Source organism: Ranitomeya variabilis, chromosome 4 (assembly GCF_051348905.1).
Source record: "Ranitomeya variabilis isolate aRanVar5 chromosome 4, aRanVar5.hap1, whole genome shotgun sequence".
Taxonomy (NCBI): Eukaryota; Metazoa; Chordata; class Amphibia; order Anura; family Dendrobatidae; genus Ranitomeya; species Ranitomeya variabilis.
Genome location: NC_135235.1, coordinates 473086758 through 473103781, shown reverse-complemented (window position 1 = coordinate 473103781; position 17024 = coordinate 473086758). Strand labels below are relative to the sequence as shown.

Below are 17024 nucleotides of genomic sequence, written 5' to 3'. Positions count from 1 at the left end.
GCTTGTAAGGGCAACAAAACAGAGTTATGTCACTCTGATTTCCCACCTAGAGACCAAGATCATAGTGTGGAGTTGTGTTACTACTGTAACCTCTATGGTCTACGAGGCCATATCCTAACCCTGTAACACAGCAAGAGTGTTTAGGGCTTCCCAGGCCTACAGTCCTTCCCACTATTCAGGACAGGTGTTGAATCAGATCTTCCCAGGCTAATCCGTGACAGTTAGGGGGGCTCAAAGAAAAAAAAAAAGGCCCTAGCCTTCTCTTTTACTTAAAATTTTTCGCCTTGCCATGGTCAGTTCGCCCATTAGGCAGGTTCCCTACCTGTTCTGGCAGTCAATTCCCTTCCCCGATCAGCTGTGCCTGGTGCTCTCCGGTGGCTTTGCTTATAAATGTAGCCATTGGCTGTAGCCTCGGCCTTCTCCTGTGACCAGATGACGCCCCTGGCAGCCCAGCCAATTGCATGATCCGGCTCTCGAGCGTCCCTCTGCCTACCGCTATCAGCCTATCAGAGCACGCCACTCACTTAGATTCACGGGAACTCTGTTCGCCCTTTCTGACACTGCCTTTTCCTCTTTTTGCTGCTCCATCTTCTAGTCACCGGCTAGTCTAGAGACCATTGCAGGCTCTGCAGCTCTCATGTACCCAGCGGCTCACCTCTTGGAACCACTGTTTCCAGTTTCACAAGGGCCAAGGATCCAGGGCCTGAGTAAGCTCTACCACTGGGGGACATCTCTCTGTCCCGTTGGTACATTTCTCTCTATCCCGCTGGTACAAGTTGCGTTCCTGTGCGGTCGACGGGCGCTTCAAAAAGATGCATCTGCATACATCCGCATGTCTTGCGTACACAATATTAAAGATAGGTACGCAGGGCACATGCAGGAGTAGGCAGACCTAAACGGAAGAGGTGCGGAAGTGGGCGGAGCTTCAGGGAGGAAGTACGCAGCCGTTCTCAAAGCCCCGACACGCAAGTGTGAACGTAACCTAACCCCAGGGAGTGTCACTCCCATGCTCCAGCTATTGTTCTACACTCTGCATGTTTTTTTCTGTAAGAGGAAGTTCCCTCTGGTCAGACATCATCCCTCTGCCTAGATTGCAGTCTCCCCACCATGCTATTCTCCCACTGCACACAATGAGAGCTCATCTTCTCTTCCCGAGTGTGCTGCAGCTCTCTCTCAATCAGTCGCCGACCTAACCAAGGTGTCCAAGACCTTGGTCTCGGTCATAAAATGACTGTCAGATCCTGCTACCGCCAAGGGGTCCCGTCCACTTACATGGGCATTCTGGACCCTCCTGTTTCCCAAAACCACCATGGTAGATCATGAAGAAGTTCAAAAAAGTGTGCCTGCACTAGTTCATCATCCAGTCCTCTATCGCCTTCAACGTCTTCCACGATAGCATCCCTCTCTTACTCTCCCTCCTCCATTACTCCGGCGACTCAGAAGTCAGATCCCTATTCTAAGTCAGATTCTGATCTGGACTCTGAACAAATTTCAAAACTATGGGACATGGTGAATAGACTGATTCTGGCTGTTAATCATACCCTTAATGTACAGGATGTGGAGACCTTACCCTCTGAGCAAACATATCCTTAAGGATGACAAAGAGCCTCCCACGGGCTTTTGCCAATCACAAAGAATTTGACAGATTTTTTTTCCAGGGAATGGGAGCACCAAGAAAAGTGTTTTCAGAGAAGAAAACGCATGGAATTCTTGTATCCATTTGTATCTGACCTGATACAGAAATGAGAAGAGTCTCTCCCAGCTCTCCACTACCACCATCATCCCTCTGAAGGATCCCTCTGACAGGCACACCGAGGCTCTTGCCAAAGCAGCCTTCGAGGTGGCGGGTTTGGCCCTTTGCTCCAACATGTGGATATTCTGTCGGGTCCTCCAAAAAAGATAATGGTGACTGTCATGGCCATTCTTTGAAGCAGAGGCATTCTTGTTTTTAATTACTTGGACGACATTCTGATCAATGTTCTAGCCCCCTCAGCATGTCACAAGAGTCTGCAGGTCACTCTGGACAACCGTTCTCATTAAGGCTTGATCATCGAAAGCTCGACATCGTCTCTGATCCCCGCCCAACCCGTAGTTTTCCTGGGAATGCTGATCAACACTGGGCTGGCAAGTGTTTCTCTGCCAGAACAAAAGTACTCAGCCCTGCTACACGGGATTCACTATCTCAGCAGTTTTATTCACTTAATTCCAAACATGCCCTCTTCAGCTCTTTCTCTTATTAAGATGGGACAAGTCCACTCGCTCTCTGGACCAGCGTGTCACACTTCCTTCCCAGGTCAACAAATCCCCTCATCCGTTGCAGAAGATCCTGTCTGCCAATGCTTTGGAAGGTTGTAACAACGGATGCCAGTATGCATGGGGAGAATTTTTTCAAAACCTGTCAGTCCAGGGCCGATCGAACGCTCAGGTATCATCCCTTCCGACTAACATTCTGGAAATCAGAGCAATGCTTCTAGCTCTTCTTCACTGACAGAACCTTCTTTCTGGCCACCTGATATGAGTCCAATCCGACAATGCCACAGCGATGGCATATATCAGCCACCAAGCAGGAACTCAAAGTTGAGTAGTGATGTCAGAGGTGGCTCAGACCCTGTCATGGGCCGAATGAATCATACCAGCAATCCCAGTGGTAAACATCCTGGGAGTGGACACCTGGGCTGCTGACTTTGGACCTTGCCGCATTCAATCTGTCCCTGAACCCGTCTTTTTTTTTTACAAGATCTGCCTTAGATGGGAAACACCTGATGACGATCTAATGGCCTCCAGACTTAACCACAAGGTTCCCCAGTTTGTATCCAGATCTCGAGAACCCCACTAGCGGCCACCGACAATGCGCTGGCGATCTCTTGGTCTCAGTTCTCCCTCCAATACCTGTTTTCTCCTCTGCCGCTGATTACCAGGGTTGTCAAGAAGATCAAGACAGAAGGAGTGCTTGTCATACTCGTGGCTCCAGACTGGCCCAGAAGATCTTGGTACACAGAAGTAATCTCCAGATTTCCTCTCGCAGGACCCTCTATGTCACCAGAATTTGTAGTCTTTTAATTTAACGGCATGAAGTCTGCTGGTTTTTCCTATCAGGTTATCCAGACCATGATCAGGGCAAGAAAGTATTCTTCATTTCTCATTTACCACCGTACATGAAAGGCCTTCTTCTGCTTGTTTGAAGCCAACCAAGCCACTTCTATGGTTTTTGCTCTGCCATCTCTTTTGGCTTTTTTGTAATCGGGCCTTGAATCTTGACCTGTCCCTCAGGTCCCTTAATGGTCAGATTTCTGCTCTCTCCATTCTGTTTCAGAAGAATCTGTATTCTCATACTCCGATCTGGATTTTCGTTCGGGGAGTCGCACACTCTGTTCACCCTTACTAGCCCCCCTCCGGTAGAGCCTTGGGACCTCAACTTAGTTCTGGACATCCTTCAAGAGCCCCCATTCGAACCACTACTAGAAATTCTCTCTCCTTCCTTTCCGGTAAAATTGCTTTCATGGTAGCCATCACTGCTATCAGACGAGCGTCGGAACTTGCGGCTCTTTCTTGCTGATCCCCCCTACCTGGTGTTCCACCAGGACAAGGTGGTCTTGCGTCCTATCCCATCCTTTTTTCCTAAGGTGGTTTCCTCGTTTCACCTCAATGAAGACATCATACTTCCTTTGTTTTACCGGTCTCCCTCTTATCCTCTGAAATTGTCACTAAACAAACTGAACCTGGTAAGAGTTCTAAGTCTCTACCTCTCCAGGACGGCACCCTTCAGATGGGTAGACTCTGTGTTCATAATTCCAGATCGCTGCTTCCAGATCTACCATTGCCCACGGGATCCATTCTGCCATTCTGGAAACCTATTGGATAAGGACAGAATGCGTCCGCTAGGGAAGCAGGGGCCTATAGGGCCAGCTGTCACCAGGCATTGGCTTTGCAGATTTGCAAAGATGCTAATGATCTTCCATTCATTTCTTCGCAAAGTTCTACAGGGTTCACACCTGCGCGTCGTCGGATGTCAACATTGGTAGGAAGGTCCAACTCACCCGCTTTTGTATAAAGTTGTGTTGGCTCTGCTATGTTGTTTTCAGCTATGTTTTCCTTTAAGTTGCTTCTCCTACTGATTTCTCACTAAGGCCACGTTCACACTTTGCGGCCTGCTCTGCGGGTTAATCCCGCAGCGGAATTGATAAATCTGCAGGGCAAAACCGCTGCGGTTATCCCTGCAGATTTATCGCGGTTTGTTCCGCGGTTTCCGCTGCGGGTTTCCGCCTATACTATTGATGCTGCATATGCAGCAATATGCAGCATCAATAGTAATGTAAAAAATAATAAAAATTGGTTATACTCACCCTCCGATGTCCGGATCTCCTCGGTGCTGCAGGCGGCTGTGCCGACAAGGACCTTCGTGACGTCACGGTCATGTGGCCGCGACGTCACCACAGGTCCTGCTCGCACAGCAACTGAGACCGGACGCCGCGGGCAGCGCTGAGAGGTGAGTATAGCATCATTCTTTATTTTAATTCTTTTTTTTTACACCAAAATATGGTTCCCAGGGCCTGGAGGAGAGTCTCCTCTCCTCCACCCCGGGTACCATCTGCACATTATCCGCTTAACTTCCCGCAACGTGGGCACAGCCCCATGCGGAAAGTGAGCGGATCAATGCATTTCTATGGGTGCAGAATCGCTGCGATTCTGCACCAAGAAGTGACATGCTCCTTCTTTTTTTCCGCAGAAAAGCCGCGCGGCTTTTTCCACGGAAATCCGCAGCGTGGGCACAGCGGGTTTTGTTTGCCATAGGGTAACATTGTACTGTACCCTGCATGGAAAACTGCTGCGGATCCGCAGTGTCAAATCCGCTGCGGTTCCGCGGCAAAACCCGCAAAGTGTGAACGTAGCCTTACTGATTAACTTCGTGCCAGTTGGTGGTGCACACTGTTGGGGAGGAGCTATGTTTTTTTTGCATATTGTGTCCCCCAATGAAGGAAGAGATTTAACAGTGAGTACCCAAAATATTCATTTTCTTATCATCTGAAAGCTTAAGTCTTCATTCTTATCTTGACTACTACTACTTGGTGTTCCCGTCACTAATTTTTCCCCTTCCTAATACATATTAAATTCAGCAGATTACACTAATGCCTCCTTCCTGTACCAGTTATTGCACTGGTTGCCTATCTGTTAAAAAAATAGAATATAAACTTGTATTTCTCGCCCACAAAGCTCTCCATAGTTCTGTATCACCCTACATCTTTTTCCTCATCTCTGTATTCCACATTCTGTTAATGATCTACAGTAAGACTCACTGTAATGCATTACTTCAGAAAATCAGATTAGTTCCCAGTGTCCATAGTTTCATGCATGCCCCAAAACACACTTTTTAAGAAGGCCTATCACAACACTTCATTGATCTATCTTTTTTTCAGCTTCTATTTTTCTACATTTGTCCTCAGAATCAGGTCCTTATGTTCATCAGTTTCATATGTACTCCATGCACTCAGCAGCATTTCATTTCTACACTTACACAGATACTGGATGGTGGCAGCTCCTGCAGCTTTACAGTATATGAATACCCTTATTTATTATAGCAGATGGCCAAACCATACAGTATAAGAACTTTTTTATCCTTTGTGCCACTCCTAATTCATTATGGATTGTACACTTTTGTGAGCCGGACCCTCACTCTTCTTGATTGAATTGTTGTTTTAAGTGTTCTGTAATGTCTGATATTGTTTGTTCATGAACCCTTTGATTTGTAAGATGCTGCAGAATATGTTGGCACTGGATAGCTAAAAATTATTTTTCTAGAACTCGTTTGAAGTTACTAGAAGATTCTTCCCGTCAGAGAGAGGAGCGTCTACGACAGGAGAACCAAGAGCTCTCTGCGCAGTACATCTCTCACTGCAAGGGTGCAGAGCAGGAGAAGGCAGATTTTCATGCTCAGTATCAAAAGAAACTGACAGAGTTTCAACAAGAAAAAGATATGGAAATAGAAAGAATAAGAGAACTTCAGAGGTGAGGAAGAAAAAGTTAAAGGGTAACCATATTTTCAAGTAACTTTTCACAATAAGCTGACCTGTGTGTACATGCGATGTAACACTGTCTCTGGCCATTCATTATATGTCTTGTTTCCTGAATTTCCACTAGTTTTCATCTCTGCAGGCTCTATCTCTTAATTTGCAATTTACTCTGAGCTGGTGGGAGTGGACTAGCTGGTATGATATTTCCCATGCAGAGAAATGGATTCCTGCTCTTTATTCCCTTTGATAGCATGCTGATATAACCAGCAGCATCTAGGAAATTGCATGGCAGTCCTAAGCTATGGTTTGCCAACCTACTGAACAATTTATTCAGTACAAGTGGACCAAAATTCACAGATGTCCAAAATTTTTATCGACATTTGCAACACCCATAAACAAAACCCAACCCCCCCCATATGTCCCCAAAATTACTGTGAATCACAAAGACCCAACAATTAAAAAGGTTTTCCAGTAGTTAAAAAAAAAATGGCAACAGCATGTGAAGAAGCACAGCTGTCACTGATTACTTACCCCACTGCTCTAGTCCAATACATCATTTACAATGTAGCAGTAATGATGTGACACAACTACCTTGTGTCTTGGCGCTTTGCATAGTCTTGCGATGATGTATGACCCGTGACATAAAATAGTTTTTCATAACTTCACCTTTGTAGCAGCATTTTGACTAGTCCACACACAGCTGTTTGTTTCAGTTAATGACTGTGTTTCAACCCACTTATGAAAACGATGATCATTTTCACCTGTTTGGTATGCTCGGTTACTTATACACCTATTATCCCACAAAGTCTCTGACTTTTTGAAAGTGTACCTTGAAAAATCGATGCTTTGTTGATGTTTTGAAGGTGTAGGTTGGTCAGACAGAGTAATGATTACAACTTCTAAGGAGATTTGAGGTGAACTCCAAGGTCAAGGTACATCAGTGTCAGATTGCATCATCCGCTGCTGTCTGGGCCAAAGTGGACTTCATGGAAGATGACGGAGAGGATATCACTGAAAGCAAATCATAAAAACGGAGACTGGAATTTGGCAAAATGAATATTGACAAGCCACAAAGCTTCTGAGAGAATATCCTTTGAAAAGAGAAGACAAAACTGTAGCTTTTCGGCAAGTTACTTCAGCTCTATGTTCACAGATGCAAAAATGAAGCATTTAAAGAACATTGCACCTAAAGTGAAACATAGAGGAGGCTTGGTTATGTTTTGGAGCTGCTTTGCTGCATCTGGCAGTATCTTGGATCTGTGCTGGGTACAATGAAATCTCAACATTATCAATGCATTCTGGAGCAAAATGTGCTGCCCAGTGACAGCTTTGTCTGAGTCACAGGTTATGGGTTTTCCAGTAGCATAATGACCCAAAACACACAGCTAAAAACATCAGAGAATGACTACGAATAAACATTGGACTATTCTGAAGTGACTTCTGTGAACCCTGACCTGAGGATCTAAATCCTATTGAACATCTGTGAAAACAGCTGAAATATGAAGTCTGGAGAAGGCACCCTTCACACCTGAGACATGAGGAGCAAAATACAGTACTTGTGGACATATTCAGAAGTCTCATTGAGAGTTACAGAAGTCATTTGATTGCCTCAAAAGTTTGTACAACAAAAAGATAAGTTAGCTGCATCATCATTTCTGTCCAGGCCATTTTAATTATTTTTTTTTTTTTATGTTGAACAATTCAAAAGCAATGTCTGATTTACAGACTGTTGGCTACCGACTTTGGGTGAATTTACAAGAGGCGTTAGAAAGTTAAGCAGGATCTTCCTGTGTCTCCCTCTGCCTGCTCCTTACTCCCATTCACCCTCCACTCTCCATAGAGTATAGTGGACCTTGTCACATGACAACACAGTGAGCTGCTGCCAGTCCATCTGGTCTTGGGCAAGATGGATTTGAGATGTGTGGGTTTTTTTTTTTTTTCCTGTGTGTATGGCAAATTCAGAAGTCTGGTACAGGAAGAAGTGGCCAATAAGTGTTGAAGGAAGAATTCTCTGATAAAATATATTACAAAGTTTCTTACTTCTGCATTTGCTATTGATTTTTGCAAAGTTTGTTGAAAATACAGCTCCCATTTTAGTAAACTAATTATTTCATGTTTTGAAAATAAGTGTTTTATACATCTGTATGTATTCCCCACCCTTCAGAGTTTCTGTCCAGGAAATGTGCAAAGACCATGAAGACCAGCTGCAGCGGCTCAAACGCCTGAAAGATCAGGAAATAGATGCAGTAACCAGTGCAAATTCACACACGAGGTTTGTCTTTTCTCCTGCATGACCCACTGGTAATACTGATTATTTTTATGCAGTTTTTAGATGTATATGTCTAGAGAAATGTGTCCAACATTGGAGTTGACCATACATGTAACATTGCTGTCATATGAACAATTGCCTGGTGAGTGTGCACGCTGCCTAGACACATGACAAAGGATGGGGCATGTTGATTTAGCATGTTCAATCCTTTTTCTCCTTCGCCTCATTGGGGGACACAGACCGTGGGTGTATGCTGCTGCCACCAGGAGGCTGACACTAAGTAATACAAAGAAAGATAGCCCTTATACTCAGTTGATTGCTGTACAATATTCTTCTGTACACAATTACTCTTTTACATACTACTGCAAAGATACTGAGATTCAAAATTTTACTTCACTTTTAATACTTATCTTAGAAGATGAGAAAAGTCTATACACCCCTATAAATACATACAAACTGTCTTATCAAATATGACTTATCTTTGTGATCTTACTTTTAATACTTTTGCATTTGGGTTATTTATTTCTTTGGTTATTTAACTAGGTCATTAAATGGAATCATAGAGCAAATGGAATCGTTCTCTCATAAGCTGAGCGATCTGTCCGTGAGAGTGCAGAGCACCCAAATAAACACATCCCAGGAGTTGGAACTTGGAGCACGTCAGAGAGAGGGCCAGTTAAGAGGTATGCCAACAGACTGGGTAGCTTGTAAACTAGATTTTATCATGTGGCCATGTTAAAGATGTTGCACAATAGTTTTATACATTTTTGTAGTATACTTTATACATTGTAACCTCACGGATCTGTGGTTGTCACTATGGGTCCCATTATTCTTAGTCCGCTACTCTGGCTACAATACACAGTTACTGTGAGAGAACAACTGCCTGCTCTGCCCTGTACATATGCTCTGTATATAGACCTATTTCAAATAATATCTGTCACTAGATCTTTGACTCCTCATCTTTAAGCAGCATAATGTAGAGACAGAGACACTGATTCCAGCGATGTGTGACTTACTGGGCTTCTTTCTGTAGTTTTGATCACTGTTTTATCACAAGGAGATTATCACTAGAAGACTAGTAAACCTGATATCTTATAGACCTCCATAATCATGAGCTCTGTATAACCCTGCTCGCACAACCTGTATCCTGTGCATAGGCAGAAAAATGACAATCAGTAGTGTGGGCAGGGTTATACAGAGCGCAGTATTCAGAAAACTGGTAGATCTGCAGCAGACAAAAAAAACTGTGATTTCTCCTTCGCCACATTGGGGGACACAGGACCGTGGGTGTATGTTGCTGACACTAGGAGGCTGACGCTAAGTGATACCATGAAAGTTAGCTCCTCCTCTGCAGTATACACCTACAACTGGCTCTAGACAGAACCAGTTCATGCTTAGTGTCCCTAGGAGGCACACTGGGGTCTCCTATTCAGACCATACTTATTTATTTTATTCTTATTTTTCTATTTTTTGAATCTTTTTAAACCCTTTTCACGAGGAAGACTGGGGCGGCGGACCCTTTCAAGGGGCCGATCTCCCCCAACCAACAACAGGCGAGCACGGCGAGTGTTGCCTCCCCGAATCTTCTCCTGTGACGTGGGATGCCAGGCCTGAGCTATTTTAGGGGCGACGGTTCCCTTCAGGGCGCCGATCTCCCCGCACCAGCAACAGACGGGACCATGGAGTGTCACTTCCATGTACCCCCTTCTGAGCCAGGCTGCAGCCAGACACAGCCCTGTGAAATCCTAGGGAAGTGAATCCTTAGGATACACAGAGGCCCCTATTGGCGTCCGTGCTGTTCCCGCTGCACCACCACTGATTGAACAGCGGTGCTGCAAGGAGCTGGACGGTCCCTCTCTACTTCCCCTCTAAAAGAGGATGGTGGATGGAGGGTTCCTGCAGCTGCAAGCAGAGTGCCGGTTCTGCCTTCCCTCCAGCTCCGGCGGTAAGTTTGGGATCCCGGGGGGCTCCTGCAGCGCGATCCTCGGGATCTTTTTTCCGGCCGGGCATTCTCTCCCCGGCGCGGACAGTGGGACCCTACAGCCATCACGGCCCTTTATTCCGGTCGGGTGCTGGTAATTTAGTCCCCGGCTTGTGGCCTGCGCTAGGCCGCAACCCGGAGGCGCCATCCATGCGATGACTCGTTCCGTTGGACCCTCACACGATCCTGCCGCTTCTCGTGCAGAATAAGAAGCGGCCGTTGTGTTCTCGGGGGCCATCTTCCTACCCCCCTCATTCCGCTTCCGGACACGTGCATCTGGAAGCAGCCTTGTGGAAGGATCCTGTCTTTGAGGGCTGAAACCAGTGCTAATCTGTATCAGGAACCAATCCAGGCTTGGACCACAGGACAGGATCTGGGACATTATCTGCTCAGGCTAAGAGACGCAAGAAACCCACCCCCACTCCCAATCCCTCCCCGGCAGTATCGTCTTCTACCATTTTCTGTAAACCTTGTAAAACGGCTCATGGAAGCGTACTTTAGGCCTCAGTCCACAGCCTTAAAACAACTCTAATAAGACTTTTACAGTCTTCTTTTATTTCACCAATGTCAATGGATTCTCCAAAGCGATTGGATCCCTCCATGGATCGTGATCCCATCACTGAGGTAGATGGATCCTCTCCTACCAGGGGGCCGTCGGCTAGCAGGGGCCGCATGCATTCTAGATACGTGCAGGCATCTAGAAAACGGACATGTAGTATGGCTACTGAACTATCAAGTGCCTTGGCATCTGCGAGCACTGCTCCTCGCTCTAGCAAACAGGATTTACTTATTGACGCCTTCACCAACACTCTGTAGGTTGACGAGAACTCCGGTTCTGCTCCGGATCATGCTGTCCTTCAAAGGACTAAATTCTCTCATAGAACATTTTCCAGTAACCCTGACAGGTAGTGTCTGGATAAGCGATGCACTACATAGGATGCAATGCCTGGGCTGATTTTCAGAGGCAACGGGTCCCTTAACGGGCACCGATCTCCCCACACCATCAACATTCAAGCACATGTAGTGGCACCCCCATATATCCTCTCCTGCGACGTAGGATGCCATGCCTGGACTGTTTTTTGGAGGCGACGGGTCCCTTAAAGGGCACTGATCTCCTCACACCGTCAACAGATGAGCACAGGGAGTGTCGCCTCCATGTGTCCTCTTCTGCAGCCAATCCTAGTGCCAGACGGCTAGTCCTGTCCACCTGATGGCCTGTACTCGGTGGATGTACAGAGGCACTCCTTTTGGCGTCCGAGCCACCCCCACTGCATCACCACTGCTTAGCGAATGATGCAGGGAGGCGGACAGTTCCTCTACACTTCCCTGTTAAGGGTTTGGTGGATTGAGGGTTCATCACTTTAACCCTACCCAAAAGACAGCAGTGACAGCAAGAGATAATTTATCCTGGCCTGCTGGATACAGCTGCACATTCTACCGCCCTTCAGTTTTCTCCGGGTAACCTCTCTACACTTCATGGGTTGCTAAAGTAATGGGCTCCTGATCGGAGACCTTAACTACTTCGATTCAGCGGAGGCAGTACAGCTGGCCAATCAAATCTCTCGAGCTGGAGACTGTCGTCCACGCATCTTTTGTACGGGGGTAGTTGCGCGGCGCTTTCAGCAACAAATGCCATTACATTCAGAAGGGCATTCTGACTCAGAGAATGGAAAGCGGACTCTGCATCCAAAAAGCCGCTGACATCACCCTCTTACCAGAGTGGTCGGTTACGTTCCCCACCCAGGAACTAGGGTCAAAAGTGTCCTATAGACCCAACCAGCAGTGGACGGGTTGTCCTAGACAATCTAGGTCTCTGGGATCTAGGTTCCTATTAAAAGGACAGGAAAAGTTTTTCAAGGCCTGCCGTTTTCGGATGGAGTCTTTCCGTTCGGTCACTACCTCAATGGGAAATGGTGGAGTTATTGGCATCCATTGTCATTCGGAGTTTACTGCGAATTTACTGTGCTGCAACATTCATTAACAGCATTACAGTTCATGGAATTGTCTTTAGGTTTTGCTTCCGCTCCCTGAGTATTCTCCATTGCCATGATGTCCGTCGTGTCCATCTTACACTCTTGGGAAATGGTCATCCTGCCCTATCTAGACTACTTTCTAGTTAAGGGACCGTCCTTCCAGTACTGCGCTGAGTCTGTCTGTATCATTTGCGATACCCTTTCTCGCCTGGGCTGGCCGCTAAACTTAAGTCTTCCCCATTTCCAGCCCAACAGATATCCTTTTTGAGGATGTTCTTGGACCGCGCCCCTCATTCCATCCAATTTGCTATGAAGATTCGGGGGGAAATCGTGGCAGCAATGGAAGTAGTTCCCTTCGCTCCGCTTGCCTCTCCAGGTCAGACAGGTTTCAGTAAAGAGTGAGAACTGTCTCTTTAAGCCAGGGGCCACCAGAACCGGTTGCTTACACAGAGCCCCTTTCATTTCTTGAAAGGCCATCTCTGCCTCTTCAGACCATTTGACCATTACTGATTTCATCCCCTTAAGGAGATTAGTCAGGGGCGCGGCCATCATGGGAACCTCCTGTAGTATCCCACAATCCCCAGGAAGGCTCTAACTTGTGTCTTGGACAGTGGTCTCGGCCATGTTTGAATTGCCTCCACTTTACTAATTTGGGGTTTGATCTCGTCTTGACCCACTACATATCCCAGGTACTTGGCTTCTTCTTTCCCTAAGGCACACTTCTTTGAGTTTATCGTCCAGGTATGCAGCGGCGTATTGCTTATGGGGTGCAAGAATTCTATCTATAGCTCTCTGGAAGGTTGCCGGGGCCCTCTGGAGTCCAACAACTTCCGGACATACTGGAAGCATCCGTCCGGGGTAGAAAATGCAGTCTTCTCCTTGGCTCCCTGTGCCATGGGGATCTGCCAATAACCCTTTGTCAAATCCAAGGTGGTTATGTACCTTGCGGGCCCAAGTCTCTTGATAAGCGCATTGATGCGTGACATGGGATATGCGTTGAACTTGGAGACCTCATTCAACTTCTGATAGTCATTGCAGAACCTCCATTCAGCATCAAGCTTTGGGACCAGGACAATCTGGCTCGATCGGCCACTTGTGGATTCCTCAATGACTCCGAGTTTCATACACTCCACCTCCTTGGAGATCTCTTCTCGACGGGCCTCCGGAATCCGATAAGGCTTTACATTAACGCGCACATGTGACTCCGTCAGAACTTCGTGTTCTACGACCCTTGTGCACCCCGGTAATTCCGAGAACAGGTCCTGTTCCTCTGGAGCAACTCCCGGCACTGCTGTTTCTGAGCCTTCAACAGCGTCTCCGCTATGGTTACACCTCCAACCTCACCTTCAGACTTGCCCAGCAAGCAAGGAGTTTCAGCTGGCTATCTGTCTTGCCATGGCTTGATGAGCTTGACATGGTAAATCTGATACCGTTTCAGTCTTCCTGGCTGATGAATCTTATAGTTTACCTCACCAAGCTTCTACACCACTTCATAAGACCATTGCTATTAGGCCAAGAACTTACACAGTAGGAATTAGCACAAGAACTCGGTATCCCGGATTGAACTGCCTCACTCTGACTGACCGGTTGTAGACCCTGGCTTGAACTTCTTGTGTCTGTAGGAGATGTTCTTTTATGATGGGAATCACCTTTGCAATCCTCTGCTGCATCAGTGCTACGTGCTCAATTACACTTCTGTGGGGCGTGATTTGGCTTCCCAGGTTTCCTTGGCTGTATCCAGGAGACCTCTCGGATGTCGGCCATACAAATGTTGAAAGGGCGAGAACCCTGTAGAGGCCTGTGGAACCTCACGGATGGAGAACAGCAGATACAGTAAGAAAAAGTCCCAGTCTCTACCGTCTTTTTCTATGGCTTTCCTCAGCATGCTCTTCAGTGTTTTTTTGTTAAACCTTTCGACAAGGCTATCTGTTTGAGGATGGTACACTGAAGTCCTCAACTTGGAGATTTGCAGGACCTTGCATAACTCCCTCATCACCTTACTCATAAAAGGTCTTCCCTGGTTGGTCAGGTTATCCTTCAGTAAACCTGTCTGGGAAAACACATGGACCAATTCGCGGGCTATACTTTTCGCAGAGGAGTTTTTCAGGGGAATTGCCTCAGGATAGTGTGGCATAGTCCAGTATGACCAATATATACTGATGCCCATGAGCAGATTTAACCAGGGAACCAACCAAGTCCATATGCAATTCTCTCGAATGCCACTTCAATAATGGGCAATGGCACGAGGGGACTTTGAAAATGAGAGGTGGGGGCGGTTAACTGACACGTGGGGCAGGACCTGCAATAGTTTAATATTTCCCGGGACACCCAGGCTAATAGAACCTCTGCACGATCTGTTCCTGCGTTTTTTTTCCACTCCCCGATGTCCCCCCAAGATATGTGAACGGGCCATGTCCAACACCTTCCGTCTATAGGGGCCTGGCACTATTAACTGTTCCACCAGCTCCTCCCTCACTTTCGTGACCTGATACAACAACTCCCCACTCATCATAATGTGCAACCCCATTTATGACGGTAACATTATTAAATGCTTCCTTCAGAGTTGGATCCCTATGTTGGGCAGTCCCAAAATTCTCAATGGTCACATCTAACACCGGAATGTCAGACACAGGGGACACTTCCTCCTCATCCCCCACAAGGACACAAAAGGGAAAACCATCTGCCTCTGGGTGTGGTGATACCTTATTAGGGTTCACTGGTTCCCTATTTGTGCCAGCGAACTCAGAACCCTTCCCCCACAGAGATCCCAAAATAAACAAAAGTTCCGACCTATAGGGTGCAACAAATCCCGAATGACGCCGACCTCATGGGACACAGTACCGTGGGCCGTTTCAGTGTCCACTCTGGCCATAGGGTAGTCCTTAGCGTCACCATGTATGCACTGAACACCGACTTTTCCCCCCGGCATCAGTTTGAGAGGAAAAGTGGCCCTCACAAGGGTCACCAGACTCCCAGAGTCTAACAGTGCCATTACCTCCCGCCCTTTCACCTTCACGGGACACGCTTGGGCCCCTCGTTGGGTGGAGAGTTCAAACTGCAGACCGGATATGCATAACATGAACAATGGTGTCCTATGCTACAGTCCAACTGCTTGGGGGTCAGGGGACAACGAGCGGCTATATGGCCTGAGCCACGGCACCTCCAGCAAACAATATCACTCGTAGGGACCTTGGGCACCACCTTCCCCGCCCCTTTGGACCTTGGACGTCCCACCCCCTTTTGGGCCTCTGCCCCCTGTTGGGACCCCCAGTATGGAGGGGGCTGCCTTCCCACGGAACCTTCTACCCCCTGGTATCTCTCGACCAGTCCAACCAGTTCATTGGCATTTCGGGGATCACCCTGAACAACCAAAGTCTGTACTTGCCTCGGCAGGGAGTGAACAAACCGGTTCCTTCACCACCCGTTCTACCATCTGCGCAGGCGGAGATGACTCTGGCTGCAGCCACTTCTGGACCAGGTGCAATAGGTCAAACAATTAGGAGCGAGGTGGTTTGTCCCAGTGATATGCCCAACGGTGAACTCGCTGTGCCCTGAAAGTCATTGTCACCCCCAAGCATGCAAGAATTTCAGTTTTTAGCTTGCCATACTCTTTGGCGTTCTGCAAAGCTAAATCATAGTATGCTTTCTGGGGTTCTCCCGTCAAGTATGGCTCCAGTACCTCTGCCCACTACTCTGATGGGAATTTCCCCCTCTGAAACACAGTCAGGAAGGCCTCAGCGTCAGCACACAGGCTGGGGTAGTGTCAGTACTCCGGCTCGGTCTGGAGTCAAACACACAGGAGGCCTTCTCCCTCCCAGCACACAGACCATGTGTCAAACGACAGCCTCCATTATATAGGCTGTTAACCGCACCCAGAGGTGAGGTTCGTGGTTAGCCAGACCTGCCCAACTCTCATAGCTACCCGCAACCCGGTCCCGGTGCAACAAATGAGCCTCCTAGTGCTTATGTGCCCTAGAGAAAATACTCCGGATTACATCACAGAGAGCAGCCATCTCTGTGACACTTACCTTCCATCAACTACACAGCCATTAGCCTCCTTACACCCCTTTTTTGCATTGTGCATGACTGCTGTAGACCATGAGTGACTGCAACCACACATCCACAAGTGTAATTTCACAATTTTTCTCATCAGCACTACAGGAGCGTTTGACTCGACAGCAGACGGATATGGAGGATGAAAGAAACAATCTGCGGGTGATCATAACTAATATGGAGACTCGACTAAATGAGCAGAGCCGTCTTCTGGAACAGGTAATGCGCCCTTTTAATTCTAGAAAACTCTTAAGCTGTGTCTCGCCATGACAGTTCTCAGATAAAGCATGGAACAATAAACAGCGAGATAACAGGCAAGTGGCAGTCACGTGTCTTACATTGAGGTCTATGACTAGTGACCGCGTGCATCCAGCAACAGAAAATCGAAACGCATTTGGTCACTGTGGCATAATGGAAATTATTAGATGTAATGTTGCACCGCAATCTGAATGTTGCACGACAAATTTCCATGTAGCCCTAGTCTAATTGAATAGTGTTGTATAGTAGTGATTGCATTTGTCATTAACTGCACTTTTTAATGGCAGGAACGTTGGAGAGTGTCTGCAGAGCAAGCAAAGGTGCAGACACTACAGCGCTCCCTAGAGGAGGAAAAGAGAGTCATGACCCAGCAAATAAGTATGGAGAGAGAGGAATTAGAAAGGGCGAAGGTAAGAACTTATTTTTCAGATTATAACCTATGATATAGCATTGTAATGATAGGCACCATAACCGATCCCTTT

The 17024-nt window shown here is 47.1% G+C and overlaps 1 protein-coding gene across 4 annotated transcripts in view; it reads left to right on the top strand.

Moving 5' to 3' along the window:
• FBF1 (Fas binding factor 1) overlaps positions 1–17024 on the top strand; it is a 108510-nt gene that overhangs the window by 52041 nt on the left and 39445 nt on the right. For all 4 annotated transcript variants that reach the window (XM_077251778.1, XM_077251776.1, XM_077251777.1 and 1 more), the window contains 5 exons: positions 5797–6003; positions 8173–8280; positions 8821–8960; positions 16385–16503; positions 16830–16952. In XM_077251778.1, coding sequence (XP_077107893.1) covers positions 5797–6003; positions 8173–8280; positions 8821–8960; positions 16385–16503; positions 16830–16952 — 697 coding nt within the window. The remainder of the gene's footprint in view (positions 1–5796; positions 6004–8172; positions 8281–8820; positions 8961–16384; positions 16504–16829; positions 16953–17024) is intronic.